This window comes from Thermothelomyces heterothallicus, assembly GCF_042370625.1.
Source record: "Thermothelomyces heterothallicus CBS 202.75 unplaced genomic scaffold P884_scaffold_32, whole genome shotgun sequence".
In the NCBI taxonomy this organism is placed as follows: domain Eukaryota; kingdom Fungi; phylum Ascomycota; class Sordariomycetes; order Sordariales; family Chaetomiaceae; genus Thermothelomyces; species Thermothelomyces heterothallicus.
This window is the reverse complement of record NW_027192593.1, coordinates 58,420-86,208: the sequence shown is the minus strand read 5'-3', so window position 1 is coordinate 86,208 and position 27,789 is coordinate 58,420. Positions and strand designations below refer to the sequence as shown.

Here is a 27,789-nt window from a genome sequence, read left to right as displayed (position 1 = left end):
AATAGGATATGGTAAAGGAGTATATACTACCGATTTCGATTCTCCTAGTCTTAAGGTAGTAGGGTTTTATAGTTATATAGAGGTAGGATAGATCGTAGATAACCGACACCCAAGGAGTCGACCGACCTAGACCGAATATCCTATTCCTTTAGGAATAGATCGAATAGTACTATAACGAAGTTTTCTGGCTTAATATAGAGTTACGCGAACGAGATAGACGCCTAACTCGACTCGCCTAGTAGAGTAATAAGATAAGGGACGAAATGAGGGAACTCCGACGTATCGTAGAAACCATTAAAAGGGAATAGCCCGTGATATACAATAGACCTGATAGTTATACCAAGCATTTTGACGATTAGCAACTTAGCTATAATGTATAAAACCCTAAGTACCAGTTTATATATATAAACTATAGAAAAGACGAACGTACGTAGGAAAGCTACTAGAAGAAACATTCCTACCTTAGCATTAGGGTACCTACGATCTATATATAGTAGGAAGGATTCGGAAAAGAATTCTAATATCTTCTAGGTAACGCTACGCGACTATACCCTCGATATAAGGCATATATATAAGTGCCCTAGTTCTAGTATATAGTATACGAATGTTGATACCACTTCCGTAACAAATTCGAAAACAATTACTAGCTAACCCGATAGGAAAACGGGGATAGAAGTTTACGCCCTATAGAATAGGTCTACGACACGGGAAATAAAGTAGCCAAATTACTCTAGAAGATCGAAACCCGGAGTCTAGAAGGCATTATAGTAGTTCTAAGACGAGCCTGGCCTAGGCACTACGGAATAGGACGAGATATATAGGACTTATACTAGAGTAACGATTATCTTTATTACAAGGACGAAAAGAAATTACAAATTCGGGAGCTTTAGATAAAGCTATAGTATATACGACGGAAAGTAGAACAGACCTAATGGTAGGAAGCTACAAGCACTTAATAGCTTGCGGAAATAAGTACGATTAATAAAGCTACTATTAGCCGAATAATCGAAGAGGTTAATACTAACCTAGGAAATAGGTTAGGGCCCTTTAAAGGGCCTAAAAACCATTAACGCCTATATAATGGCAAGTAGTAGCATAATACAGGAGGAACTAGCGTAAGAGACTACTATATCGAGACCTCCTAGCAGAAATATAGGAAATCGCTATAATCTTTAGATGACAATAGTAAGATAAGCGACTATAGATAACGGTATAATAGAAGTAGTATGAAATACTTATACTAGTAGATAGTAGAGTAGAGATAAACCTAATTTCGCTAATACTTATAAATTAGCTACGGATACCCTAGAGAATGAAATAGAAGCATAGTATAGTCAAAGGGCCATTCCCGATATAATAGGTATATAGGGAGACTAAACCAATTAATATTACTATAATAGGGAAGACCATAATAGCTGTATTTAGCATTATAGATATAGGCAATAACAAAGATATAATACTAGGACTACTATAGTACAAAGACTACGACCTAGACATTAGCTAGAAGAATAGTAGCTACCTACGACCCCAAACGGAGTCGTATTCGACTAGCAAGATAGGGAGTATACAAGGATCGCGAATAGATGATGCTCAAGGGAAGGTATATCCTATAGATCTACCGTAAGAGACGGGCAGTAGTAGGCAGACCACTATAGACTCTAGAAGAAGCGGCATAATAACATTAACACTACAATAGGAAGAACGAGCTAAACTACTAATAGCTATTCTCTCCGTTGACATATACAGGACATTATAACTAGAATAGTAGATCGAGATAGGAGAAATCGCTAGCATCGCTATAGATAGAACCAAATTTACATACTATCAGAAAACCGAGAAACGAGACAAGACTAGGGAAGTACCAAAGGAATACGAAGGATACCTAGCATTCGAACCGAAATACCTAGAAGGACTACTAGAATACGGCCTATAGGATTACAAGATCAAGCTTAAGGAAGGAGTATAATTAAAATTCTTTAAGATCTACTATATAAGCTAGATATAGAATAAAGAACTTAAGCGATATCTAGAGGAGAACCTTCGAAGAGGATATATCTACCTGTTAATATCGCTAGCAAGCTACCTAATCCTATTTATACCTAAGAAAGATAGAAAGCTATAGTTATACGTCGACTATTAGCAACTTAACGAATAGACTATAAAGAATTAATACCCGTTATTACTAATCTTATAGCTCCGAGATTAGTTAATAGGAGTCTAATATTTTATACGTCTTAACTTGCCATCGGCCTATAACTATATATAGATCAAAGAAGGCGACAAGTGGAAAATAGCCTTTAGGACACCCTATAGCCACTACAAGTACCTTGTCATGCCATTTGGACTTACAAACGCGCTAGCAATATTCTAAGCCCTAATTAATCAAGCTATCTACCCCTTTCTCGACAAATTTACGGTATATTATCTCGACAATATACTTATCTTCTCTAAGACGATAGACGAATACCGGAAGCATGTAAGAGCAGTGCTAGATATATTACACGCGTATAAGCTATTAGTTAACAAGGAAAAGAGTAAATTCCATGTTAGGGAGACAGTATTTTTAGGATACAAGATATCCCTAGGACAAATTCGGATAGAACCCTTAAAGGTTAAAGCCATTAAGAATTGGCTATAATTGACGTTAGTTACGGAAGTACAAAGTTTCATCAGGTTTATAAACTTCTACTAGATGTTTATTAGAAATTTCGGAGCGATCATACGACCTTTATACGAACTTACTAAGAAAAACGCTAAATTCTAATAGGAAGAACAACACAAATAAGCATTTATATAGATCCGCGACGCTATTACCAAGGATCTAATACTAGTATTACTAGACCCTAAGAAATTATTCAAGGTAGAAATAGACGCTTTAGACTATACTATTGGAGGATAGTTAGGATAATAAGACGAATAAGGGAAGCTATATCCTATAGCCTTCTTTTTAAAAAAGCTCGACAGACTACGTCTTAACTATCTAATCTATAACAAGGAACTACTTGCGATTGTCGAAGCTTTTAAGGAATAGCAACTATACCTTAGCAGTATAATTAAACTAGTACAAGTATATATAGATCATAAGAATTTACGGTACTTTATAATAATAAAGGAGCTTAACGGATAATAAATATAGTAGGTAGAATTCCTCGCGGAATTTAACTTTAAGATCCGCTACAAGAAAGGTAAAGAGAACGTACAAGCGGACGCTTTAAGCCGACAAACGGATCATATAGAAGGACGAACGGAAATAACGCTACCATTGTTCAAGGAACAAATAGACGGAACGCTACATTACAAAACGTAGACACCTATAGAAAATAATCTACTCGACTCGTTCCTAGAATATTATACAATCTTTCGAGAAGAAATGATCAATAAGGTATAGTATTAAGTAGTACCCAGACTAGTAGCACCTAACGGAGTAGAAGAAAAAGATAGGAAACTCTAGTACCGAGGCAAAGCGTATATCTATAACAAAGACCAATAGCTATAAATGATTCGAGAACTCTACGAGTCAAAACTCGGAGGACACAAAGGAGTTATAAAGACTATTATATAAGTTAAGAAATATTATAACTTCCTATAGCTAACGGTATAAGTTAAGGAAGTTATATAGAGCTACGATATCTAAAATCAAAGCAAGACGGTACGATATAAGCTATATAGGCTACTTTAGCTACTACTAATAGCTAATAAACTATAGAGTTTAGTTATAATAGACTTTATTATAAAGCTATTAGAATCTAAAGATATAGCTATAAGAGTAATCTATAATAGTATTCTTACTATAGTAGATCGCCTAACTAAATAGGTATACTTCTTTCCCTATAAGGAGTCCTAGATAGCTAAATAACTAGTAGATGTAATCTATTAGTAAGTTATATTAGTATACGCTTAGCTATAAGAATAGATTACCAATAGAGATACTAAGTTTATATTAAAGTTCTAGCAAGCGTTAATATAATAATTAGGTATTAATAGCAAACTATTAATAGTATATTACCTGTAGACTAATAGACAAACAGAACGACTAAACCAAGTTATTAAGTAATACCTCTGTTCCTATATCAACTACTAGTAGGATAACTAGGTTATACTACTATTAATAGTATAACTCGCCTATAATACGACGCCAATAGAAATAACCAAAGTTATACCGTTCTTTACGAACTATAGATATAAAGTAGACCTAAGGCAAGGACTAGAGGTTATAGTGCTAAGAGCGGTAGTCAAAGTAGAGCAGATATACATACTATATAAGAAACTTAAAAAGGAACTTAAGTTTGTTAGAACTAGAATAAAGAACCACTATAACAAATATAGGCTCGAGGGACCTCGCCTAGAGAGGGGAGATAAAGTCTATCTAATTATACAAAACCTACAAACCAAACGACTAAGTACAAAGCTAGACTTTAAGAAGGTCGGACCCTTCGTTATTAAGGAATAAATCTTGACATCTAACTACCGACTATCGTTACTATCATCTATACGATTACAGACAGATGTTTTTTATATTTCACTTCTCGAACCAGTACTAAAGAATGCCAAGATTGCCATCAACATCAAAGTAGAGGACAAAGAGGAAGAATAGGACGTCGAAGAAATTCTAGATTTACGTATTATCGACGGAGAACTATAGTATCTAGTTAAATAGCTTGATTTTAGACTAGAAGACAACTTATAGGAACTAGTTAAGAACTTAAACTGCCCTAAGAAACTCGAATAGTTCTATTAGCAGAACCCGGATCGGCTAAAGGCAAACCTAGGACAGAATCAAAGACAGCGCCCTAGTTAATAACGTTAACGCTACCATTAAGCTATACGTTTAGGATAGCCTCCGATTCCTACTACTCTACCGCCTCTAATTTGTCTAGATTCGACAAACCCTATGTAACTATATCTACCCCCTTCTCTACTAGAAACTCTCATTACTTATAAACCTAAGTTAAATAGGCTAATACCTTAAAAGCTTTACGTTAGTATTCTCGTAATAAGGCTTCGGCCTCTTTCTCTTTAGCCTTTAAACGACGTTACTTATATATAATATAGTCTACTACGCTACGATTAGCGATATACCTTCGTAAGGGAACGAGAACCTATAAGAAGAAACTAGAACGCTAGAACTATCGTAAGTACGACCCTAACGTATACAAGCCTTATAGTAACGAGATTTTTCAATCATTTTATATACTCGGTTATACTCTATATAATAGGAATATACTATTACTATAAACCCGTAATTAGAAATAAACTAAGCTAGACACTTATAATAAATAGACACTTAGGACCTATATACGTTAGATAGTATAATTAATAGTATAAAGGATAATAAGGAGCTAAGAAGAAAAATACATATAAGGATCGCAAGGGATATTAGCGCTATTTGAAACGGCCTAAAGAGGGCTTTTAGGTCGAAAGCCTTAAAGGAGGGGCATCGTATTACGGAAATATATATACAGATACCGCCTAGGCCACCAGTATAGATAGACCAATCAAGCCGAGGGAACGGAAGGACTAATCACGATATAAGAAGCGCTATGATCACTGCGCTCACTAGTGATCTGTGACGAACCCGACTCAGACTTCTTCTGAAAGGGTTCAGACGAAGGTGAACGGTACGGGACAAGTGTGCAAGTCGTCTAAGGGATTCGGTGAAGCCAAAGGGTTTACAACAACAGAGTTGTCTTATACAGTAGTCAACGATGCTTGGTATGAATACTGTGGTTATAATTGCTATCACTGGTGAACTCCAGAGTCCACCAGAACGAGTGACTATCTACATGTATATATATAGCCTTCCCGGATCACCTTGATCAGTCCTGGGTCAGTGATCCTAGTGAGCCGCTCATCGCGATCAGTGACTTTACGCTGATCTTGGTGATCGTAAACCAGCGTGCGGTAGGGCTCACAGTGCTCCCTACGTTATGATTGGTTCTTCCCGTCCTTTCGGCCTGATTAGCCTATCTATACGGCATCTGTATACATATTTCCGTGACACGATGCCCTCCCTCGAGGCTTTCGACCCGAAAGCCCTCTTAGGCCGTTTCAAATAGCGCCAACTCCCTCTCGCAACTTGCTCCTGTGAGTAAGGCCTCCCCCTTGCTTCCTTTCGCCGTTCACCATGGCTGACCGTGTGAAGAAACGCCGTCGCGATATAACGCGTGAACGTCGTGTTTTAGTCGCTGCGATTGAGCGAGACGGTTCCGAAACTATGCCGTGTTCCAACTATTGGCGTGTAACGCCTAAGAAGCGTTGTATTATGTCGGGAAATTCCAAGAGGTGCTTGAATTGTGCGTGTGAGGGAAAATCTTGCGACGGGCCGAACGTAGCGGATTCCCGTAAGTGGCTTCTGTTTGTCCTCTGTTTCCGTTCTGACTTGTCGTAGTGTTGCGTAACTGGCGTAAGCAAGACAGGCTGGAGGAGGAAATTTTGGCGATAGAAGATCTACTTTAGCAAACTTTAAGCCGCCTTGCGTGTTTACGTCGTCAAAAACGAATGTTACGTGACCAGAGTGATAAATTCGTTCGTCGAGGTATACGGGGTTTGGATGAGGAGGACGGGGTGGTGGCTCCGATGTCGGACGAACAGGATTTAACAGGTTAGGCGTAGGCGTTAGGCGCCTTCGGCGTGATTGACTAGGAAGCAGTTGGCTTGTCCCTAGGGTCGGCTCCTACCAGTACTTCTTCCTTCTTAGACGCCGGTTAGGTTCCTAAGTCGGCCCCCATGGTCGGTCAGGATTCCTCTAGTGGAACTGTTCTAGTTTCTTAGGGCAGTTTAGGTTCTTAACCGGCTCCTATAAGTTGTCTTCTGGTCCAAAATCAAGCCATTTGACCAGGTACTACAGTTCCCCGTTGATAATGCGTGAATCTAGAATTTCTTCGACGTCCTATTCTTCCTCTTCGTCTTCCGCTTCGATGTTCGTGGCGATTTTGGCGTTCTTTGGCGCTGGTTCGAGAAGTGAAATATGAAAAACATCCGTCCGTAGTCGTATAGATGACGGTAACGATAGTCGGTAGTTAGATGTCGAAATTCGTTCTTTGATAACGAAGGGTCCGACCTTCTTGAAGTCTAGCTTTGTGCTTGGTCGTTTGGTTCGCAGGTTCCGTGTGATCAGATAGACTTTGTCTCCCCTCTCTAGGCGAGGTCCCTCGAGCCTGTGCTTGTTATAGTGGTTCTTTATTCTGGTTCTGACAAACTCGAGTTCCTTTTTGAGTTTCTTATGTAGTGCGTGTATCTGCTCTGCTTTGACTGCTGCTCTTGGCACTGTAACCTCTGGTCCTTGCCTAAGGTCTGCTTTATATCCGTAGTTCGCAAAGAACGGTATAACTTTGGTCGTTTCCGTTGGCGTTATATTGTAAGCGAGTTGTGCTGTTGGCAATAGCATGACCTAGTCGTCTTGTTAGTAGTTAACGTAGGAACGGAGGTATTGCTTGATAACTTGGTTTAGTCATTCCGTTTGTCTGTCTGTCTACAGGTGATATGCCGTTGACAGTTTGCTGTTAACGCCTAATTGTTACATTAACGCTTACCAAAACTTCGATGCGAACTTGGTGTCTCTGTCGGTGATCCATTCTTGCGGCCAAGCGTACACTGATACAACTTGCCGGTAGATTACGTCTGCTAGCTGTTCAGCTGTCTAGGACTCCTTGTAGGGAAAGAAGTATGCCCATTTAGTTAGGCGATCTACTATAGTGAGAATACTGTCGTAGATTACTCCTGTGGCCGTGTCCTTGGATTCTGGCAGTTTCGTGATGAAGTCTATCGTGACTAAACTCCATGGTTTGTCAGCTGTTGGCAGTGGCTGAAGTAGCCTGTACGGCTTGTGTCGTGCTGTCTTGCTTCGATTGCAGATGTCGTAGCTCCGTACGACTTCCTTGACTCTTGCCATTAATTGTAGAAAGTCGTAGTGTTTCTTGACTTGTGCGATAGTCTTCGTGACTCCTTTGTATCCTCTAAGTTTCGACTCGTGGAGTTCTCGAATTATTCGTAGCTGTTGGTCTTTGTCGTGGATGTACGCTTTACCTTGGTACCAGAGTTTCCTATCTTTTTCTTCCACTTCGCTAGGTACCATTGGTCTAGGTGCTGCTTAATATTGTGCCTCGTTAATCCTTTCTTCTCGAAAGATTACGTAACATTCTAGGAACGAGTCGAGTGGATTATCTTCTACGGGTATCTACGTTTCGTGATGTAGCGTCCCGTCTATTCGTTCCTTAAACAACGGTAGCGTTGTTTCCGTTTGTCCTTCCGTATGATCCGTTCGTCAGCTTAAAGCGTCCGCTCGTGCGTTTTCTTTGCCTTTCTTATAGCGGATCTCAAAGTTAAATTCCGTAAGGAATTCTACCTATCGTATTTATCGTCCGTTGAGCTCCTTCGTCATCGTGAAGTACCGTAGATTCTTGTGATCCGTGTACACTTGTACTGGTTCGATCGTGCTACTAAGATATGGTCGCCATTCCTTAAAAGCTTCGACAATCGCAAGTAGTTCCTTGTCGTGGATTGGATAGTTAAGACGTGGTCTGTCGAGCTTCTTTGAAAAGAAGGCTATAGGATGTAGCTTCCCTTGCTCGTCTCGTTGTCCTAACTGTCCTCCGATGGCGTAGTCTGAAGCGTCCGTTTCTACCTCGAATGGCTTCTTGGGGTCTGGTAGTACTAGCACTAGATCCTTGGTGATGGCGTCGCGAATCTGCGTGAATGCTTGCTCGTGTCGCTCTTCCCATTGGAACTCGGCGTTCTTCTTGGTAAGTTCGTGCAATGGTCGTGCGATCGCTCTAAAGTTCCTGATGAACATCCGGTAGAAGTTTGCAAACCTGATGAAACTTCGTACTTCTGTGACTGTCGTCGGTCGTGGCTAGTTCTTGATGGCTTTAACCTTTGAAGGTTCTATCCGAATTTGTCCTGGGGATATCTCGTATCCTAAAAATACCGTCTTCCTGACGTGGAATTCGCTCTTTTCCTTGTTGACTGATAGCTTATACGCGTGCAATGCGTCCAGCACTGCTTTCACGTGCTTCCGGTGTTCGTCTATCGTCTTGGAGAAGATAAGTATGTTATTGAGATAATATACCGCAAATTTGTCGAGAAAGGGTCGGATAGCTTGATTAATCAGGGCTTAGAATGTTGCCGGCGCGTTCGTAAGTCCGAATGGCATGACAAGGTACTTGTAGTGGCTATAGGGTATCCTAAAGGCCGTTTTCTACTCGTTGCCTTCTTTGATCTGTATATGGTTATAGGCTGATGGCAAGTCAAGACGCGTAAAATATTGGGCTCTTGCCAACTGATCTCGGAGCCGTAAGATTAGCGGTAACGGGTATCAATTCTTTATAGTCTGTTCGTTAAGTTGCCAATAGTCGACGTATAGCCGTAGCTTTCCGTCTTTCTTAGGCATAAACAAGATTAGGTAGCCTGCTAGCGATGTCGACGGGCGGATATATCCTCTTCGAAGGTTCTCCTCTAGATATCGCTTAAGTTCTTTGTTCTATATCTGGCTTGTATAGTAGATCTTGAAGAACTTTAGTCATGCTCCTTCCTTAAGCTTGATCTCGTGATCCTATAGGCCGTGTTCCGGTAATCCTTCTAGATGCTTTGGTTCGAATGCTAGGTGTCCTTCGTACTCCCTCGGTACTTCCCTAGTCTTGTCTCGTTTCTCGGTTTTCTGATAGTATGCGAATTTGGTCCTATCTATGGCGATGCTGGTGATTTCTCCTGTCTCAACCTATTGCTCTAATTGTAGTGCTCCGCATTCGTCAACGGAGAGAACAGCTATCGGCGGTTCAGCTCGTTCCTCCTATCGTAACGTCGGTGTCGTTATGCCGCTTCTTCCAGAGTCCGTAGTGGTCTGTCTGCCACTGCCTGTCTCTTGCGGTAGATCCGTAGGATATGCCTTCCCTTAAGCATCGTCTATTCGTGATCCTTGCGCGCTCCCTATCTCGCTAGTCAAATATAACTCCGTTTGGGGTTATAGGTGGCTACTATTCTTCTAGCTGATGTCCAGGTTGTAGTCTTCATGCTATGGTAGTCCTAGTATCATGTCCTTATCGTCGCCTATGTCTACAATGCTAAATACGACTGCTATGGTCTTTCCTACCATAGTGATGTCGATCGGTTCGGTCTCCCTGCGTACCCATTGCGTCGGGAATGGCCCTTTGACTATGCCATGCTTCCGTTTCATCCTCTAGGGTATCCGTAGCTGATTTATAAGTGTCGGCGAAATCAGGTTTATCTCTGCTCCACTATCTACTAGTGCGAGCATTTCGTACTGCTTCTATTATGCCGTTATCTATAGTCGCTTGTCTTGCCGTCGTCGTCCAAAGATTGCGGCGATTTCCCACGTTTCTGCCGGGAGGTCTCGATATAGTGGTCTCTTGCGCCAGTTCCTCCTGTACTGCGCTACCACTTGCCGTTATATAGGCGTTAATGGTTTTCAGGCCCCTTGAAGGGCCCTGACCCATTTCCTAGGTCAGTGCTAACCTCTCCGATTGTTCGGCTAATAGCGGCTTTGTCGATCGTGCTCATTTCCGTAAGCCATTGAGTGCTTGTAGCTTCCTACCATTAGGTCCGTTCTACTTTCCGTTATATAGTCTATAGCTTCATCTAAAGCTCCCGAATTCGCGACTTCTTTTCGTCCGCGTGATAGAGACAATCGTTGCTCTAACATGAGTCCTATATATCTCGTCCTGTTCCGTAGTGCCTAGGCCAGGCTCGTCTTAGAACTACCGTGATGCCTTCTAGACTCCGGGTTTCGATCTTCTAGAGTAATTCGGCCGCTCTGTTTCCCGCGTCGTAGACCCATTCCACAGGGCGTAAACTTCCGTCCCCGTTTTCCTGTCGGGTCGGCCAGTGATTGTTTTCGAACTTGTCGCGGAAGTGGTATTGGCATTCGTATGCCATACACTGGAACCAGGGCACTTGTATGTATGCCTCATGTCAAGGGTACAGTCGCGTAGCGTTGCCTAGAAGATATTAGAATTCTTTTCCGAATCCTTCCCACTATACGTAGACCGTAGGTACCCCGATGCTAAGGTAGGAATGTTTCTTCTAGTAGCTTTCCCACGTACGTTCGTCTTTTCCGCGGTTCGCGCGCATGAACTGGTACTCCAGGTTCCGTACGTCGTGGCTAAGTTGCTAATCGTTAAAGTGCGCGGTGTAACTGTCGGGTCTATCGTACGTCACGGGCTGTTCCCCTTTGATGGTTTCTACGATACGTCGGAGTTCCCTTATTTCGTCCCTTATCTCGTTACTCTACTAGGCGAGTCGAGTCAGGCATCTATCTCGTTCGTGTAACTCTGTATTGAGCCGGAAGACTTCGTTACGGTACCATTCGATCCGTTCCTAAAGGAACAAGATGTTCGGTCCGGGTCGGTCGACTCCTTAGGTGTCAGTTATCCACGATCTATCCCGTCTCTACGTGACCGTAAAACCCCACTGCCTCAAGGCTAGGAGAATCGAAATCGGTGGCGTGTACTCCCCTGCCGTATCCCATTTAGCAATGCCTATCTCGGGGTCTATAGTGACTAGTTCGGAGTATGGCGTCTGTTCGTCTTCGCCGTTGTTATCGTGTTTGAGGCTGTCCGTGTCACTATCCCTTTCTTCGTAGCTTGTGGCTACTACTTCGACGACGTCCTTGGTTTCGTCGATGACCGTAGTTTCCTTTCCTGGGACTAGTTTCCAATCTTTCTTCGGGCTTCGACATTCTCGCTTGTAGTGTCCTTTCTTTCCGTAGTTGTAGCAGGTGGCGTTAGACTTGTCTTTGGCCGTCTTCTTCTTGTCCTGCTTCTATACTATGTCTATATCTATAGCTCCGGGGTGTGTCCTGTATGAGGTACTAATGTATACTTGCTTTTTCTTGTCGTTGGCCTTAACCGTGGTTCCGCTTATTTAACCTCGTTTCTGCTGTTCCTGTGTATAGAGCTAATTGTCGATTCTGATGGCCTGTGCGATGTATTCGTCTAGCGTTTTAGGCCGGTCGTACTTGTATAGCTCGTCTTTGACCTTTTCCTTTAAGCTATTATAGAATAGTTATATTAATGCCTTGTCGTTAAGCTAAGACTTAAGCATGTCCTGTCTAAACTATGTGGCGTAGGAGGCTACTAACTTGGTCTATCGGAGGTTAGCGAGCCTTTCTTGCGTGTAAATCTTCTTGTCTTTGTCGCTAAAGACCTTCCGAAGCTCTTCTTCGAAACGGTCGTAGGATCGAAAGACTGCCTATGTAAAGGCGTCTCGGTCGTCCTCATCTTCCTTAGTAAGGTAGTCGTTCCACGTAGGCTCGAACCATCTAAGCACCTTGCCCTCCAGTCTCGTAGCTACGTAGAGGACTTTGGCTTTGTCGTCCGGAAACTTGTCGTCATTGAGCCGGAAGTAGGATCGGAGGTTTGTTAAAAACCCTACGAGATCCTCCTTGGTTCCTCCGTATTTGCTAGGTGGTTCGATCTTGATACGGCTTGCTTTGGCAGTCTTGAGCGCCTTGATTTTGGTATAGGCCTCGTTGACTAGTTTCTGCGAGTGCTTTTCGCCGTTCTCGAGTTCCTTGATTCGAGCTTAAGTAGCCTTGTCTCTCTGGTCTAACTCCTGGATTCGCTGCTAGAGTTGACCAAGCTGGGCGAGCAGCTGTTCGGCCGTAACGTTGGTAGCTATATCGATGTCAAGGTCGAAGTCACCTCCGTTCTGAACTATGACAGAACAAAGGGAGTGATAGCAACGTGTGACGAACCCGACTCAGACTTCTTCTGAAAGGGTTTAGACGAAGGTGAACGGTACGGGACAAGTGTGCAAGTCGTCTGAGGGATTTGGTGAAGCCAAAGGGTTCACAACAACAGAGTTGTCTCGTATAGTAGTTAACGATGCTTGGTATGAATACTATGGTTATGATTGCTATTACTGGTGAACTCTAGAGTCCACCAGAACGAGTGACTATCTACATGTATATATATAGCCTTCCCGGATCACCTTGATCAGTCCTGGGTCAGTGATCCTGGTGAGCCGCTCATCGCGATTAGTGACTTTACGCTGATCTTGGTGATCGTAAACCAGCGTGCGGTGGGGCTCATAGTGCTCCCTACGTTATGATTGGTTCTTCCCGTCCTTTCGGCCTGATTGGCCTATCCGTGCGGCATCTGTATACATATTTCCGTGACATGATCAGGGTAATCACTACCATACAATCACTTACGATCACTATGATCAGGAGTAATTACCAGGGTTATATATATATATAGATAGCCACTCGTTACAGTAGACTCTAGGAAGTTTACTAGTAATAGTAACTTACAATTATAGTACTCCTAATAGTATCGTACTACTATGAAGAGACAACTCTGTTATTGTGAACCCTTTGGCTTCACCGAATCCCTTAGACGACCTGTACACTTGTCCTGTATCACTTACCTTCGTCTGAACCCTTTTAGAAGAAGTCTGAGTTAGGTTCGTTATATACTAGGCTACTCTAGCTATACTACCGTAAACTAGGGCTATGTATTAATATAATAATTACTCCTATCTAACTAGGGAGTGCTAATAGCTGTTATATCTAACCGTAATCGTAAATTTACTTCCGAACTATAGACAGGTATATAGAAGGCACTAGGTATAAAGCTATTAATGACAACCGTGTACTACCTATAGGGAGATAGTCTTATAGAGCAAAAGAACTAGACTATAGAAATCGCTCTATACTTCTTTGTATATAAGAAACTAGATGACAATTAGACTACTATACTTCCGTAGCTTTAGTAGCATTTAAACAGCTCTTATACTATATCTATTAGTATATCGCTATATAAGCTACTATACGGTTTCAAACCTATAGGACCGTTAGAAGCGCTAACTATACCATCATCAAATATAGTATAAGATATCCTAGTCCTATACAAATATCTATACTAGGATACCTAGATAGTAATAGATTTTATAGTAGCTCGAGCCAAACGTAGGTATAATACTAGCCACCGTAACATCGAGTTTAAGCTAGGCGACTAAGTATATTTATACCTATACCGCGGTTACTATCTACTAGGGCGACTACTACGTAAACTATCCTAATAGCGTATAGGCCCGTTTAAGATCGTTAAACACATTAGCCGTCTAGTATACCGCTTATAATTACTACCTAATATAGATATATACCTAGTAATATCTATAGCCTATTTATTACCTATACCCCCTAGAACTAACCTATATAACTATACTATACTACCTACTAGCCTTATTAAAGATAGCTATACTAATAGTAGGCTAGAATCTAGTAATAAATACAAAGTCAAGTATATTTAGGACTACAAGCTTATATATAATAGATACAAGTATCTTATCAAGTAGAAAAGACTCGGCCACAAATATAACGTCTAGAAAACTAACTTCTAGCTACACTATACACATAAGATAGTAAACGAATACTAGGCTCGTTAAGGAGGGTAACCAACTATATCGAAGACTCGCCCGGAGGTAGGCATAGCTAGAAAAGCCGTATCGAAGACTCGCCCGGAGGTAGGCATAGGTAGAAAAGCCGTGTCAAAGACTCGCCCGGAGGCAGGCACGGCTAGAAAACGCCTATATAGAACGAGTACGGACCAGAACAACATACAAGATACTATAGTGGTAACATAATACTACTATTTATAACAGGGATATTTACGTAGAAAGAAAGCTCAAATTAGGAGCTATTTGGAGCCTATAGTGTAGGTACTACGTTTTCTTTTCTAGGCGGGGGACTTGATGTAGTACGTGTCCGTGGACACGTCTATTATATAAGGTTGGATTAGTAAGCCCTGTGGATGCCTGCAAACGGTGGGCTCTTTGTGCCTATCTTCTTCTTATATAGAACCATAGGGCTAGTAAACGTTGATAGAGGACATCGATCTTTTGAACTATTTTGACTACTATAACCAGACCTCTATCACTGGCTCTTCCGTCAAGGTGGGCGAGAATCTGGTGACGAATCGAAGCTACGACCGCCCGATCCCTACCAACGAGGGCGGTGATGTCGACAATATAGGCCGGTGAGTTTTTTTTTTTTTTTTTTTTTTTGCCCTTTTCATCTCTCTTGTTTCCTTCTCTTTATCTCGCATACCTCTCTCGTCGTTCACTGATCCAATTGCTGGCGGTTGACGCCCTGACGCAACTGACGACGGTATCTAACTGTAGCTTCGTCTGCGGATCCGCCTACGAAGGCGCCGGCGGCCCGGAGGATAAGACGACGCACGTGTACCAGCACAACCCGGGCGGGATCGACGGGGCGACGGTCAGGGGCCGGGGCAAGGACCCTCGCGAGCTCGAGCGGGCCGCACTTCTCCGTGACGACAACGTCCTCCCGGCCAACCAAGGCCGTCGGCGCGCGTGGGCGCGAGCCCGCTGGGAAGGGCGAGGTGTCGGAACAAGGCCGACTGCCGGCTAGGGCCAACGTCGGCATCTCGGCCGAAAGTCGTAGGGAGGTGTCCACCCAGGGGAGCCGCGGTAGCCAGTTCAAGGGCGAGTACTACCAGATTCCCGAGTTTGTGCCAGATAAGCGGGCAGACCAAGGGGCAGTACCGCCCACGTCGGTGACGGAAACGTCCAAGAAATCTGAAAGTTAATTACTCGTGTTCTTGGGGACTGGAAAGTCAGGGTGTGTGCCTTCTGTTGATGGACGTAACCAACCTGTATTATTAGCATGAACCAAATATTTATTCTACATGCTTAGTTCAAACCCGACTCCGTGACAACAGAAGCCCGACAATCACGGTCCAAGAACGCCAACATCGAGAAGTGGTCTTCTTAAGCGACACCCGCCCATGGTCCCCGTCACCACACAGTTCACAGCCTGCACCCGCTAGGGCAGGTCCAGCGCCCTGGCTGATCTAGTCTAACCCTTCGCCATCCTTTCCCGCGTCTTCGTCCGCTGTCTGCGCCTTCTGATCCTTCTTCTGGATGTGCTGATGGATGAACGAGACCAGCGCGTTGACATACTTGGGGTCGATCGGCACGAAGTGGCCGCCGGGGTGGTTGAGGACCACGGGGTTGACGCACCTGTTCGCCAGGCCCATGCTCCGCTCCTCGCCCACCACCGTGTCCAGGCTGCCGATCCAGTGCATCGTGGGCGTGGAGATCTTGGGGTTGTACAGCCATTCGAGCTCGAGCGGCGCGGCGCGGAAGCCGCCGTAGACGACGACGAACTTGAGCGGGCGCCCGCCGTTGGCCTCGCGCACCGTCTCGAGCCAGCGCTCGTGCGCCCGCTCCGCCGCCGTCCGCGGTTTGTGCACCGGCTCCAGCGCCGACGCCAGCATCCCCGCCATGCACCCGCCCTGGCTGAACCCGATCACGCCGTCCACCCCGCCGTCCTCGTCTCCCTCCTGCCTCGCTTCCTCTCGCGCCTGCCGCAACGTCTCCGCGATCCGGTCCATCCCCTCCTCCAGGTACAGGTACTTATCCTGCAGCTCGTCGCTGCGGTACCACGCCCACGTGTCCGGCTCAAAGTCCTTGATGGGGGGCTGGCGCCGCTCCCACCCCACCACGTCGTCGACCGTGAGTTTGTTGGGTGCTGTGGGGTAGATCAGCACTGGTTCGAGCCCCAGTGTGGCAAAGGCCTTGGCGAGCTTCTTCTGGAGACCGTTGGTTTTTCCTTTGAAGATGGGCCCAGATTGTGTGTAGCCTTGGTCATGTTTCTCATGTCAGCTACCCGTTCTCGACTCAGAATCCTAGCAACAATAGGCAGGAACATACCGTGGAGCATCAGGATACGGATCTTCTTCAAGCTACGTGGAGTGTTGGAGCCGGAGTTGGCGGTGCTGCTGCCAGTCGCGGGCGTGTTGACGGCAGTTTGGGATGGCGAGGTCCACGAGGGGGAGCCCGTGCCAGATGCGGTGCCGGATGAAAGACCCGACATTATGACAAGCAAGTGTAGTTATGAATGAACGTTGGTTTGAACCTATAAACGATAGACTTGAGCGGCTGTAGGAAGGATTTCTGATTGCAATTGCGATCTTGTCAGTAGGTGGACGGAAGGCATCGGCGGATTGCGGGGAGTGTTGAAGATTTATAGATAAGTGAACCGAAATCAGTCACGCCGAATGTTGTTGGGGAGGCCGCTTAGCAATTCTGATCAAAAAAAAATTGCGGGGCAAATTTCACACGAGAGAAATGCAGAGGATGACGACAGCCTGTGAAGCCAACGCAGAAGATTTTTAACTTGGTACATACATACGCAGTACAAACTGCATTGGGCAAATCAGCTGAAGGCAAGGACGGCCGTCGTGGAGATGCTATATATTAGCTATGTATAGAGATACAACGAGCCCATCACCTCGCCAAGACAGCGCGGCTCATGCCCACGAAGCCAAGGGAAAGACAGAGAGCTCCGATTGTATGGCGTGTAACCTCTACTGATTCCCAGCATATCGTTGAGTATCAAGACGAACTCTCAATGCGGGCGCCCAGCAATGGGTATGTTAATATATGCCAGGAGCGAAAACATCCACATCAATGGGGAGAATGATGGTGGATGCCGATAAAACACGCTGAAATCAGCGTGTTAACTGGCAAATGATGCGACTGTGCGCCCAGCAGATCTTGGTAGCCAACCTAACAGGTTGTTCACGAAACTCAGGGTACCTCAAGGCCCGCATGGCGAGCATTGGGCATCCAACATCGGGCATGGCGCAACCGACGGTGGTCATGGCACCGGTAGTAGGCCGACCGCTTCCACCTTCACTTCGCGCGGAATGGAAACAACAGCTCAATTGGTGTTGGCTGCTCTATGATACATGTCCGTACCTCGGACAGCGCCGTGGGGGATATCGCTTCAGAAACGCCGTCTTGTCGTTCTCGCCCGTCACATGCCGTCACATGCCGTCACATGCCGTCGCCGCTCACGCCCTCCCCCTTAGTGAGCAGCCTTCAGGTTAGGGTTTCGAGGATCATTCTTGAACTCGTTGGCTGCATCCTGCCGTCAGTTCGGGTCAAACCGAGTGCGTGCTGTAGAGTGTGGGCATACACTGCATCATGGCGTTCTGGGCCGAGTTGACGCCGTACGCGATAACCGCGGCTAGAGGGACGATTAGTTTTGGCGTACTCAATGGTCGATGCTTCCCGGCGCTGTCCTCGAGGAGAGCCAAGCAGGGAAGATCAGGGCATACCGGCAGCAAAGAACGGAGCCATGGGACGCACTGCAGCGATTGTCAGCAATTGCCAGTCATCGACACCGCATCCGCCATCGCGCTCGTTCAATTGACCTACACACTGGCGTCGGGAACTTCTTAAACGGAGCGATACCGAACCAAGTCATCGTGGCGGTATTCCTCTGGCAGTTGACGACAGAGGTTCGGGTGTTTTGGTAAAGGAGTTGTTGTCTGGTCAGAAAGCGAGCGTTTTTTGCGGCTCCGGCTTCCGAGAGCGCCCGGGATGTTATCGCCTGGAATTCAAGGCCACATGGTCACTGTTACCTTAGATGGAAACAAGTGGAACCAGTGTCCAAGCGGATCGGTAAAACTCAACTTCCGTGGGCAGAATTGCAGAGCCAGCCTCGAGCCTGAAACGGAAAGGAGGAGCGAGGACAGTGCGTCTCAGGGGTGACATCATCTCCCCGCATTTTGGCACGGGAGAGTGCCTGGACCTTCGAACCCTTGCAGCTCAAGGCAGCTGACCTCTGACCACGTTGCTGGAGAGCCAAGCCAGGGAAGTTGGCCTGGCTGGGTGACTGGACTCGCAAGGACAGAGCTCTTCTGTTTTCCCTGCAACCTTACCTCTCCGGTGCTCCAAAAGTGCGGGGTGAAGCAGGCTACTTTGGAGCATCCGCTTCATTCATCCAATTAACCTGCGTCGCTGCCCTCCTTTCCGTCATCTCTTCTTCCTCTCTCACTGCTTGCCACACACAGATACCCAATCTAGCTTCCCCATTGCCGCGCCTTCCCGCCGTGCTTCTGCGACTGCCGCCATCACAAGCTGCGAGTCCCCGGCAAACAACCCATCACCCGTTAAAACGTCTTCTGCCGTGCTCCTGCTGCTGCATTTCGCGTGCCGTCTGATCCTTTCTATTTGCCCTCGTGTGCAACTGGCATCGAACGATTGTGGGTTTCGGTGATTTCGACGAGCTCTGCACCACCACTTCTCGTGTTTCACCTGCATTTCAGACGGTTGCGGGCGTGTTTGCTTGTCTAATCCTAACACCCATCCGACCCTCGGCCTGTGTTCCCTTCCCCCTCATTTCGGGGCTCGACTTCCAGGGTCCAACCGTCACTCTCCTACAACTCCCCGCCGCCCACAAATTCGCCGTCATGCTTTCGCAACGTGTGGTTCGCGCTGCAACGGCCGCGCCGACGATTAGGACATTTACAACTTCGCTCGCGGCCCGGAGTGGGCGCACGCCGACCCTAGGCGATATCCAGCCCGGCCAGCACGAGAGCTTCAACAGCCGGCAGAAGACGTTCCGGGCGCAGCTTGTGGAGGCACAGAAACAGCGGGAAGCCAGTGGGTCTGCCTCGTCATCCCCTTTCTCATCTTCTAGCACCTCCTCCTCGGCCCAGGGCCTTGGATCGCTGAGCACTGCGGCGACCGGAACAGGAAACGCAGCACGCGCTGCTGAGCATGAGCCTCCGCGCAAGCCGGGTCGGCTGACCAACCTTATCTACGGCACCAAGGAGGGCCGCGAGCTGGACGCCCAGATTGAAGCCAGCTTTAGCCAGGTACTCGCCCGTGGCAAGTACGTGCACTCGATCGAGTTTCACGAAGTCAAACCCGACTGCGTCGACGAGTACGTTGAGCTCATCGGAAATTGGTATCCGCGCGTGGCCAGCTCGCCTGAGAATAAGGTTCATCTGGTCGGGAGCTGGCGCACCGAGGTGGGCGACTGCGATACGTTTGGTGAGTCTCGACTGCACATTGTAATTCGACGATGGTAGCGAAGCTAACGCGGTTCTCTCTACAGTTCATATCTGGGAGTACCAGCGCTACCAAGGCTTCCACGCCTCGCTCAACACCATCTCGCGCAATCCAGAGTTTCCCGACTTCGACAAGAAGCTGCGGAGACTGATCCGCAGCAAACGCATCTCGCTTATGCAAGAATTCAGCTTCTGGCCGACATCGCCGCCTCGCCAGCTGGGCGGTCTGTTCGAGCTGCGCTCGTACAAGCTGCACCCGGGCAACCTGCTCGAATGGGAAACACACTGGCGTCGCGGGCTTAAGGCGCGGCGCGAAGTGATGGAGGGTGTGGGAGCGTGGTTCGTCCAGATTGGCGAGCTCAACACGGTCCACCATCTCTGGCAATTTGCCGATCTCGAGGAACGCAAGATCCGCCGTGAGAAGAGCTGGAGCATAGAAGGCTGGGCCGAGACGGTACACAAGACGGTTCCGCTGATTCAGGAGATGAAGAGCCGCATTTTGGTGCCCATGCCGTGGTCGCCCGTGGCTTGAGTCGGCAAAATCTGGCGGACAGCTGCTGCCGCCTCAATATCAGGCGTTCACCGAACACGGTATGGCAAACCGTGGGCATGTATATAGCCTGAGTCTTCATCTCTCTTGTCGTCCTGTCTGATATCTAGTGATTCGCTTGGAGTCGCGCAGCACAGTCATTGGGCGTTGTCCATTAAGTTGATCGGGGAATATGGTGGAACAATGCAATTTACAGTCTCAAATTACAAAAGCCTCTGCTAAGTGCCGATGCTGGTGTCTTGTCACCAAGCCGCGTTACGCCTAACACAACATAACAATACCCAAGTGTAAGACCCATTAACCATCCCCAACTCCAACTCCGGCCTATGCAAATAACCCTTGCTGCAGCGGTCCCCCGCGCCATCAATTCCAGGCTGCCCATTTCCCTTCCATGGACACAGTGACTCTACCGATACGGACTGTCCGCAAACCCTGGGCTTCTAATCCTCCCCTTCCAACTCCTCGCCCAGCACAGCAGCGAAGTTCCGCCTCGCTAGGGCCAGCGTATGACTGAGCGCACTCAGCTTGGCCGAGAGCGACAGCAGACTCGGATCCGCGCTCTCCACGCGCACCTTCTCGCGCACGAACACGTCCACCGGTTTCTTCTCACGCGTGCCCGACAAGGGGATTGGTTGGGCACCGGAGCTCCCCGCGGGTCCTGTACCGCCGCCGCCGCCGCCCGGACCAGGACCCCCCGCAGCGGGCGGCGTATGGTCTTCCCCGCCACAGCAGTATCCAAATACTTTGTCCATCTCGTCATGCTCGAGCCGGCGCGCGGTGCCGATCGCCAGGGCGAGCTTGGTGCCGAAGTTGACGGGCGCGTCGGCGGGCTCGATCGTGCGGAGCCAGAGGACGAGCGAGCTGTCCTGGACGGTTAGGTAGAAGCTGAGGGACGGGCTGGAGCCGGAGGAGAAGCCGGACGCGGTCCCGCCGGGGAGCGGCGGGAGCGGCGGGGAGAAGTGGGATGGGGCCACGGACCGGGTCGTCCAGGTGGTGTCGGCGGTTGTGAGTGGGGGTCCCTTGAGAAGGGCGAGCGCTTCCGAGAGGGATTGGGACAGGAGACGGAGCTGGGCGGAGAGGAAGTTCGGTGGTGGTAGGTCGGATGGGAGCGGGGTCGTCGCCGTCGCGGTGGGATAGGAGTAGGAGAGAGTGAGCTTGAGGAGGTCGATTGAATGTGTGAGGATGGAGTGCAGATTTGTCAGGGGGGTGAGGTGTATAGGATGTTCCGGGTTGATGGTGAGCGTTTGGTAAGGGAGGGTACGCATGCGGAGATGGATTGTCTGCAGAGTGAGAGAAGCGTTAGCTTGTGTGATGAGGGAAAATGGGACAACAGAAACTGACCCCCTTGACTATTCGCGTTCCAACCCGAGTTATATGCCCCTTGACAATCTCATTTCTTGGTGTGCTGAGCACAAGCGTGCTCCCCGGGTCTATCGGCGCAAGGAGGGCATAGCATTCTTCAAGGCCATGCTTGAGGTTGGTAAGAATTTCGTGCAGCTCCTCGACAAGCCAGTCGAGTTCGCGCTTCTGTGGTTTGCAAGAGGGTTCTATCAGCACCCAAGTCTCATCCATAGCTTATCCACGTCAAGACCATGCGACAGCGCACGCAGAGAGGAAAGAGTGGCATACCTCGGTCGTCTCGACCGCAGCTTTAAGAGCATCTGGCGCAATACGTGGCCAGATTTCTACAGACATAGTGATGGGTCGACTATGGTTACCTAGGGCACTTAGAAGTAGGCACCCATATTCCGGCGCGACAGGATGACAGTACTAGGGTAGTGGCGCGTGTTCTTTCTCGAAGATGCCTGACGACTTCGGTGGCCGACATGACGACTTTGGTGGAGAGCTCCGCCGGGGAAGCTGCTCAAGCAGTTCAAAAAGGCAGGCGGTGGGCGAGTAGTGTGGGCCACCTCCACGTCTTGGCGCGTATCCAAAGAAGAGACCCCACCAGCCGAAAGCCAGGAAACCTTTTGCGAACCGTCATATTTTTGCGAACTGATAGCTTACACGTGAAGTCTAGTCAATGCCAACCTCCGGCCTGCCGTGCGATCAATGTGCTCGACACCGATAGCGCAATCGCACTTTCCAGCACTCTACTGCAATCACTCACCTGGTGCCTGAAACAGCTGCTCTCCCCCTTTGTTCCATTCGCTTGGGACTAGAGAGCACGGAGTATTCGGTTACAAAGCCGGCGGGGCCCACGACTTGCGTCTGTATCCCCTCGACTCCAGTCCCGAGGGCAACCGTCATCATGGCCCCTGGCGTGCCACCACATGATAAGCGTGCCCAGCAACAGCCCATACCAAATAGACCAGAAACAAAACTACCTCCAATACCACATGGTTGGCACTCCTTTGTCTCATTGTCACTCCCTCCCCAGGACTAAACTAACCGAGCCCCTCCCCTGCACCAGGCTCTCGCGTGCGAAAACGCCCCTTGCCCGGGCCCTCCCCCTCCGCACGCCCACGAACTACTGGCCCGCTCTCCCCCGACGAGCTTATGGCCAGCGCCGACTCTAACGGCTACATTCCTCCCCCGCGGGCGCCGCACACTGCCGTCATTAAGATCTCTTCGGGCGCCAGCTTCATGAGCCTCGTGCGGCGCGCCCGCAAGGCCCTGGACAAGGCGCCCTCGGCTCAAGCGACGAAGGGGCAACCGCTGGCCGCGCGGGTCGCGGCGCTCAACAAGGCTGCTGCGCGGGACGGGAACAAGGGCCCAACGACAGGCGAGGTGGCGGACGACGTGCTGCTCGTCGCGACGGGGAAAGCGATCGGGCTGGCGGTGGATCTGGCGGGGTTCTTTAGCAGGGAAAAGGACTTGGCTGTCCTGATGAGGACGAGGACGTTAAGTGCGGTGGATGATGTCGTGGCCATAGACGAGGACGCGGACGTCGAGGACCAGGTCAGAGCAAGGTATGTCAACTGCCTTGAGGTGGGTCTACGATGGACGTCGTGAGAGGGCTTGGACATTTTCCGCTTTTACACAGTACGTCGCTGCACGAGACGGGACTGCCTCCTGTCTTTCCGCAGTCAACGAATAAGGGAGAAGTGGAGCTTGTGGGCGTTTGGGACGGCTTTGCATGATTTTGGCGTTCGGTCACCGATATCTCCTGGAGTCAAGGAGTTGCCCTGCCACGGGTTGAATTTCCGACATCATTCTGAGTACCACATATGTGGCTTTCCTGGAAATGTGGCGCTGGCTCAAACAGGCGGTTATTTGGTAATGTCTTGTCACATCACAAAAAAAGGAGATGCAGAGCCGGAATGTATATATCCAAGGCTCTGAAACCTGGTGTTAGAGGTTATGACATTCCTGAAACGGATAGCCGAAAAATAGTCAATTTCACGTAGCACTTCCAAATGGCAGGCCCAAGGTCGCCTGGCTATCTCTGAGATGGGCGTATACCGTCTGCTAGCAGGACGCTGAGGGTAGAGGCCGATTCACAGGGAGACAAGCTACACAAGACGGGTATCTCCCATGAGGTCGCAACATTGATAGTGGAGGGGCCCGCATGTAGCAACACAGCAGGAGGTGCGTCTCCATCAAGGCGGTTTTGAGATGTGTTTGAATGTGTCGGTCTCCGAGTAGTTATGTACTGTACACCTGCCAGCACTTGGTTAGTAGTCGGAACCAACGCATCTCAGTGAGCGGTTGGCGAAGCTTCTGCAGTGTGCGCCCGGAACTTTGACCGCAGCGCATTGGGACCACCCAGTTTCCACCAACTACGGATAGGCGTTGACTAAAGTCTGCAAGTCCGGTAAAACTTGGCCAGGTGGTTGCCACGCCAGCTGCCTGGGCATTCTCCGGTCCACTACGGAGTAACCCCACAAAAAAAGGATAGTCACCGCAAAGGATGCCGGTTTCGCTTTTCACACTGTGTCAGCGCTGTTTCCCCGGACGGGACAAAGCGCATTGCCCCTAACCAGTGGTTCAATGCCAATCTTCAAAGGGCGGCATGATCTGTCAGGCACACCAATCATCGGCCGCCAGCGTATTGCGCAAATATTGCAACTTTTGCACCTATATCACTTAGCAGGAGCGATGCCCCTTGTTCACATCGTGAAGCCAAAGAAGTGGACAACGAGATCTTTTTACGACCACGATTACGACGACAACGCCGCAAGAATTCACACACGCGCCGCGCGCCGCGCGCCGCTTTTTTTCTGCAGGCTGCAGCATTGATGGTGGCTTGTTTGTGTCGGCGTCGGCGTCTCAGGAAAGAGCAGGAAAAGCGGCCGGGCAGACACAAGCATGCTAGATTCGGTAAAGTGCCATTACCCAAGGTCACACTCAGGCTAACCGTGCTCGATGTCAGCCGGTGCCTGCAATTTCCCGCTGCCCTGAAGTGCTAGCAACCACCGGAACCGTTTCGCTGTTGTGAAATCTGTCAGGCGGAAGCCCAACGGCAGTCAAAAAAGTTATAGTTGTCATCCCCTTCTCAGCCGGAGCCTGGCGAAGCGGTTTTCTCAAATCAGGTTCACATTTGGCGAGTTTGTAACGTTTTGGGAAGGTGCTTTAGGATGTTAGGCATCCCTGCCGAGGAGAACCTCAAGATGCAGGTACCAGCAGCCTTTGTGGCGCCAATCCTTCCAAGTGGGGAAAACGCCAGCAACCAACCGAAGAGTTGCAGCCCGTGCAAGGCGCCATTGTGTTGCGGTTCGGCCTTTTGGCTGCTTGGCGTCCGAATTGCAATTTGCGCCACAAAGCAGGATCCCAGACGGTTTAACTCGCCCCCAAACATCGTGGGCCTCTTTCAGTTCTTCGCCCTCCCTCTTCAGCTCTGCGCCTCCCACCCCTCGCTCCCACACTGGCTTCGTTGGCAAAGTCGTTTTGGAGCAACCCCATCCGACCTTGAATACTCGACGTATTCAGTCCGTCATTCTTTCTCGAATCCCTCTCCGTTGCGATTTCATCATCACTTGAACCATTTAGCCCTTGCTTGCAGTTCTGGAGGACAATTTAGCGATTGCTTAGACTCGCGCGACCGTCCACACGACAGAGTTCGATCCTTTCAGTCACAAACTTCGCGAGCAGGAAAATCTGGTTTCAGCTTGGGTCTTCGCATATCATCATTCGAGATCTTCTGCTATACCAGTTCATCTCGGCAAGATGCATCTGTCAACCATCGTCGCTTCCCTTCTCCTGCCGCTTGCGGCTGTTGCAGAGGGCCTTTCAACCATCACTTCAACAAGCACTATGACCCTTACCAAGACGCTCACCCTTCAGCGTGCCGTCGTCACCGTCGCGTCTAACAGCTCTACCGGTCATACCAGTCACTCGACTACTCTCACGTTACCATCCAGCACCACTTCGACGGGGCCAGCTGCCACCAGCACCAGCGCGACCACCACCACCGAGGACGACAAAAACGCCGCACCAGCGATGAGTGCTTCCCAGTTGGCTGCTCTCGGTGTTGCCGGTGTCGTGGCTATTGCTCTTTTATAAACCAACCAGGTCCATAGTTGAGGTGGTGGGATGGAACCTCCTGGGCAGACCTCTACGGATCGTTTGACCGGGTTCAAACAGCCACCTTCTCTGTCGGCTGGAGCTAGGATGCTTCGTTTCGAGCATCATAACAATTTTTCTCCTTTGTTCGCGCGAGACAGCTCAACGGGTTGGCGATCTGGACGGTCTGAAGCGACACTCACCCTGCCGCTTGAACTTTTCTGGCTCGCGCTCACACCAAGAAACGCATCCAACACCAAGCGCGCGGCAACCACATTCGCCTTTTCTCGGCATTCTCAACAGTTCCTATGTTCAAGCAGCCCCAATCGCCATCAGCTATCTCGTTTGGTTTTCTGCACTTGAACGACACCTTTCTTTTTTGCACTTGAACGACACGTGGCATTCGCCATTTTCCTTCTTCGTTCTTCCAGCGAACTATCGGCATCTCAAAAACAACCTCATCGCCCGATATCTCCTCCATTCGCCGCTTGCGGCTCACCATCTGCGTTGATACCCTTATTCTCACCTTCTCCTATCATCGATTTTCTCCGACATAGCGGGCTTTTATTCCTCAGTCTACCTTCATGGGGAGATCTCGGGCTATGAACGATGGTTTGTCTGGCTGGACTTTATTCTTTCCATTCTGGGGGCCCGGTTTGGGACGGATGTTGACTTTGCATCTTGGGGGAAGAGATCACTACGAGGATGGCATCGTCAAAATCTGTTTTCAACTCAAGGCGCGTTTTATTTTCTTTATGAAGAGTCATTACACGAGAAATGAGATGGATGCGGAGCAGAAGGACGATGCCCCTTTCTCTCTTGAGCTCAGCACGTTTTCACACTTTTAACCTTCTTGATATTTCAAAACTTGATTGATACCCTTTTTTTTTTAAAAAAAAAAAAGAAAAACCGCTCGACTCAAATTGTTCCTATTCCGTTCCACGGAAGTTGCGTGGGGAAGCGCGACATGCCGACGCTTGATTATCGCATATTCATCCGCTTCCTGAACGCCACCTAATAACTAATGCCTCCTGACCACCGGGGCTACCAGCGCGTAAGGAGATGGGCGGAAAAACGCAGGGACGACCAACCAACCACCGAAGTCCCGCCTCCTCCACTTTCCTTGCGTGGTTGTCATGACGCTAGCGCCCTGGAGCCCCATGCCGAGACCTGCCCAGATCTGGGGTCTAATTTCCGGTCAATGGTGGGGCTCAAGGCAGATCGCCATATTGTCGGATCGAACCGATCTCACTCCGTACTGTATACTGTATTCCGTACTCCATCCGATGCTTTTGAACGTATCCAGTGCGCGACGATCGTCATGATGTTCTGTCTATCAATGCTTGTATTGAACCTTAATTACACTATTCCTTCGAATCGCACCGTTGTCTCTTTCTAACTTACCGCGCCTCGAGGGTCCAAGTTGAAGCTTGCATGATGAAAAGTCGGCGTTGAGGTCGAGCAACCCGACGTGTGCGAAGCTTCGTGGGCGCATGGGGTCAAGCCAAGTCGTAATCAACTCTCCAAAAACGTTTGCTAACATTGTAAGAAGTAACTAACCAATGAATTATTGTCACTCGACTGATGTGTTTTGGGGCCCGAGAACCAGTATGCCAGACCTTCATATTCACTCCTGACAACAGTTGGTGGCCCAGAACTTTTCAGACGGGTAGTAACATTTCGATCGAGAGGTAGGTCGTTCTCGGTCACCGGTGTGTGGCTAATGAACTTGACACAGCCTTGACATTATGGACTCAAAGAAGATCTAGTTCGCCCCTGAGCCATGGCAAGGCCCTCAGTAGGATGCGGCTGTATCCGGTTTATTACTCGATGAAATGATATACACATACACATATAGCGTTCACTCCTGTCCTCTCCTCCATCTCCATTCTCCCAAGCTTCTGTCAAAGCTGTCATTGTGGTGGCCCACCTCCCCATCGCCCCCTTCCT

The 27,789-nt window shown here is 48.4% G+C and overlaps 7 protein-coding genes across 7 annotated transcripts; 4 read left to right on the top strand and 3 right to left on the bottom strand.

The window, feature by feature from the left end:
• Positions 1 to 14,874: 14,874 nt before the first annotated feature.
• Positions 14,875 to 15,551, top strand: P884DRAFT_316977 (uncharacterized protein; the record flags this gene model as incomplete). The annotated part of the gene is made up of 2 exons (XM_069445300.1): positions 14,875 to 14,993; positions 15,139 to 15,551. Coding segments are annotated over 2 exons (369 nt in total), but the record flags the coding sequence as incomplete, so codon positions are not given.
• A 45-nt stretch (positions 15,552 to 15,596) lies between these two features.
• P884DRAFT_332425 (serine hydrolase-domain-containing protein) lies at positions 15,597 to 17,064 on the bottom strand. Its single transcript, XM_069445791.1, has 2 exons — positions 16,693 to 17,064; positions 15,597 to 16,621 (listed from the first exon to the last, which is right to left on the bottom strand). The coding sequence occupies exons 1-2, from the start codon at positions 16,853 to 16,855 to the stop codon at positions 15,831 to 15,833; spliced, it is 954 nt and encodes a 317-aa protein (XP_069294089.1). The 5' UTR covers positions 16,856 to 17,064; the 3' UTR covers positions 15,597 to 15,830.
• Positions 17,065 to 17,851: 787 nt separating this feature from the next.
• P884DRAFT_250859 (ATP synthase j chain-domain-containing protein) lies at positions 17,852 to 18,263 on the bottom strand (the record flags this gene model as incomplete). Its single annotated transcript, XM_069440666.1, has 4 exons — positions 18,205 to 18,263; positions 18,105 to 18,134; positions 17,963 to 18,013; positions 17,852 to 17,904 (listed from the first exon to the last, which is right to left on the bottom strand). Exons 1-4 carry the CDS (start codon positions 18,251 to 18,253, stop codon positions 17,852 to 17,854), a joined length of 183 nt encoding a protein of 60 aa, XP_069294088.1. The 5' UTR covers positions 18,254 to 18,263.
• Positions 18,264 to 19,241: 978 nt separating this feature from the next.
• P884DRAFT_210519 (NIPSNAP-domain-containing protein) lies at positions 19,242 to 20,376 on the top strand (the record flags this gene model as incomplete). The annotated part of the gene is made up of 2 exons (XM_069439004.1): positions 19,242 to 19,827; positions 19,892 to 20,376. 2 exons carry the CDS (start codon positions 19,242 to 19,244, stop codon positions 20,374 to 20,376), a joined length of 1,071 nt encoding a protein of 356 aa, XP_069294087.1.
• Positions 20,377 to 20,834: 458 nt separating this feature from the next.
• P884DRAFT_210469 (RAVE subunit 2/Rogdi) lies at positions 20,835 to 22,089 on the bottom strand (the record flags this gene model as incomplete). Its single annotated transcript, XM_069439003.1, has 3 exons — positions 20,835 to 21,674; positions 21,736 to 21,921; positions 22,024 to 22,089. The coding sequence occupies 3 exons, from the start codon at positions 22,087 to 22,089 to the stop codon at positions 20,835 to 20,837; spliced, it is 1,092 nt and encodes a 363-aa protein (XP_069294086.1).
• Positions 22,090 to 22,410: 321 nt separating this feature from the next.
• Positions 22,411 to 23,742, top strand: P884DRAFT_264316 (Rpp20 subunit of nuclear RNase MRP and P-domain-containing protein). The gene is made up of 2 exons (XM_069441837.1): positions 22,411 to 22,736; positions 22,808 to 23,742. Exons 1-2 carry the CDS (start codon positions 22,646 to 22,648, stop codon positions 23,347 to 23,349), a joined length of 633 nt encoding a protein of 210 aa, XP_069294085.1. The 5' UTR covers positions 22,411 to 22,645; the 3' UTR covers positions 23,350 to 23,742.
• A 1,024-nt stretch (positions 23,743 to 24,766) lies between these two features.
• P884DRAFT_316969 (uncharacterized protein) lies at positions 24,767 to 25,839 on the top strand. Its single transcript, XM_069445299.1, has one exon. The coding sequence runs from the start codon at positions 24,915 to 24,917 to the stop codon at positions 25,644 to 25,646; it is 732 nt and encodes a 243-aa protein (XP_069294084.1). The 5' UTR covers positions 24,767 to 24,914; the 3' UTR covers positions 25,647 to 25,839.
• Positions 25,840 to 27,789: the final 1,950 nt, after the last annotated feature.

Coding starts and splice junctions, on each gene's coding strand:
- P884DRAFT_332425 (XM_069445791.1), bottom strand. CDS start 16,855: ATGTCGGGTCTTTCATCCGGCACCGCATCTGGCACGGGCTCCCCCTCG. Junction 16,622..16,692: donor CCGTATCCTGATGCTCCACG/GTATGTTCCTGC, acceptor AACATGACCAAG/GCTACACACAATCTGGGCCC.
- P884DRAFT_264316 (XM_069441837.1), top strand. CDS start 22,646: ATGGCCCCTGGCGTGCCACCACATGATAAGCGTGCCCAGCAACAGCCC. Junction 22,737..22,807: donor ACTACCTCCAATACCACATG/GTTGGCACTCCT, acceptor CCCCTGCACCAG/GCTCTCGCGTGCGAAAACGC.
- P884DRAFT_316969 (XM_069445299.1), top strand. CDS start 24,915: ATGTTAGGCATCCCTGCCGAGGAGAACCTCAAGATGCAGGTACCAGCA.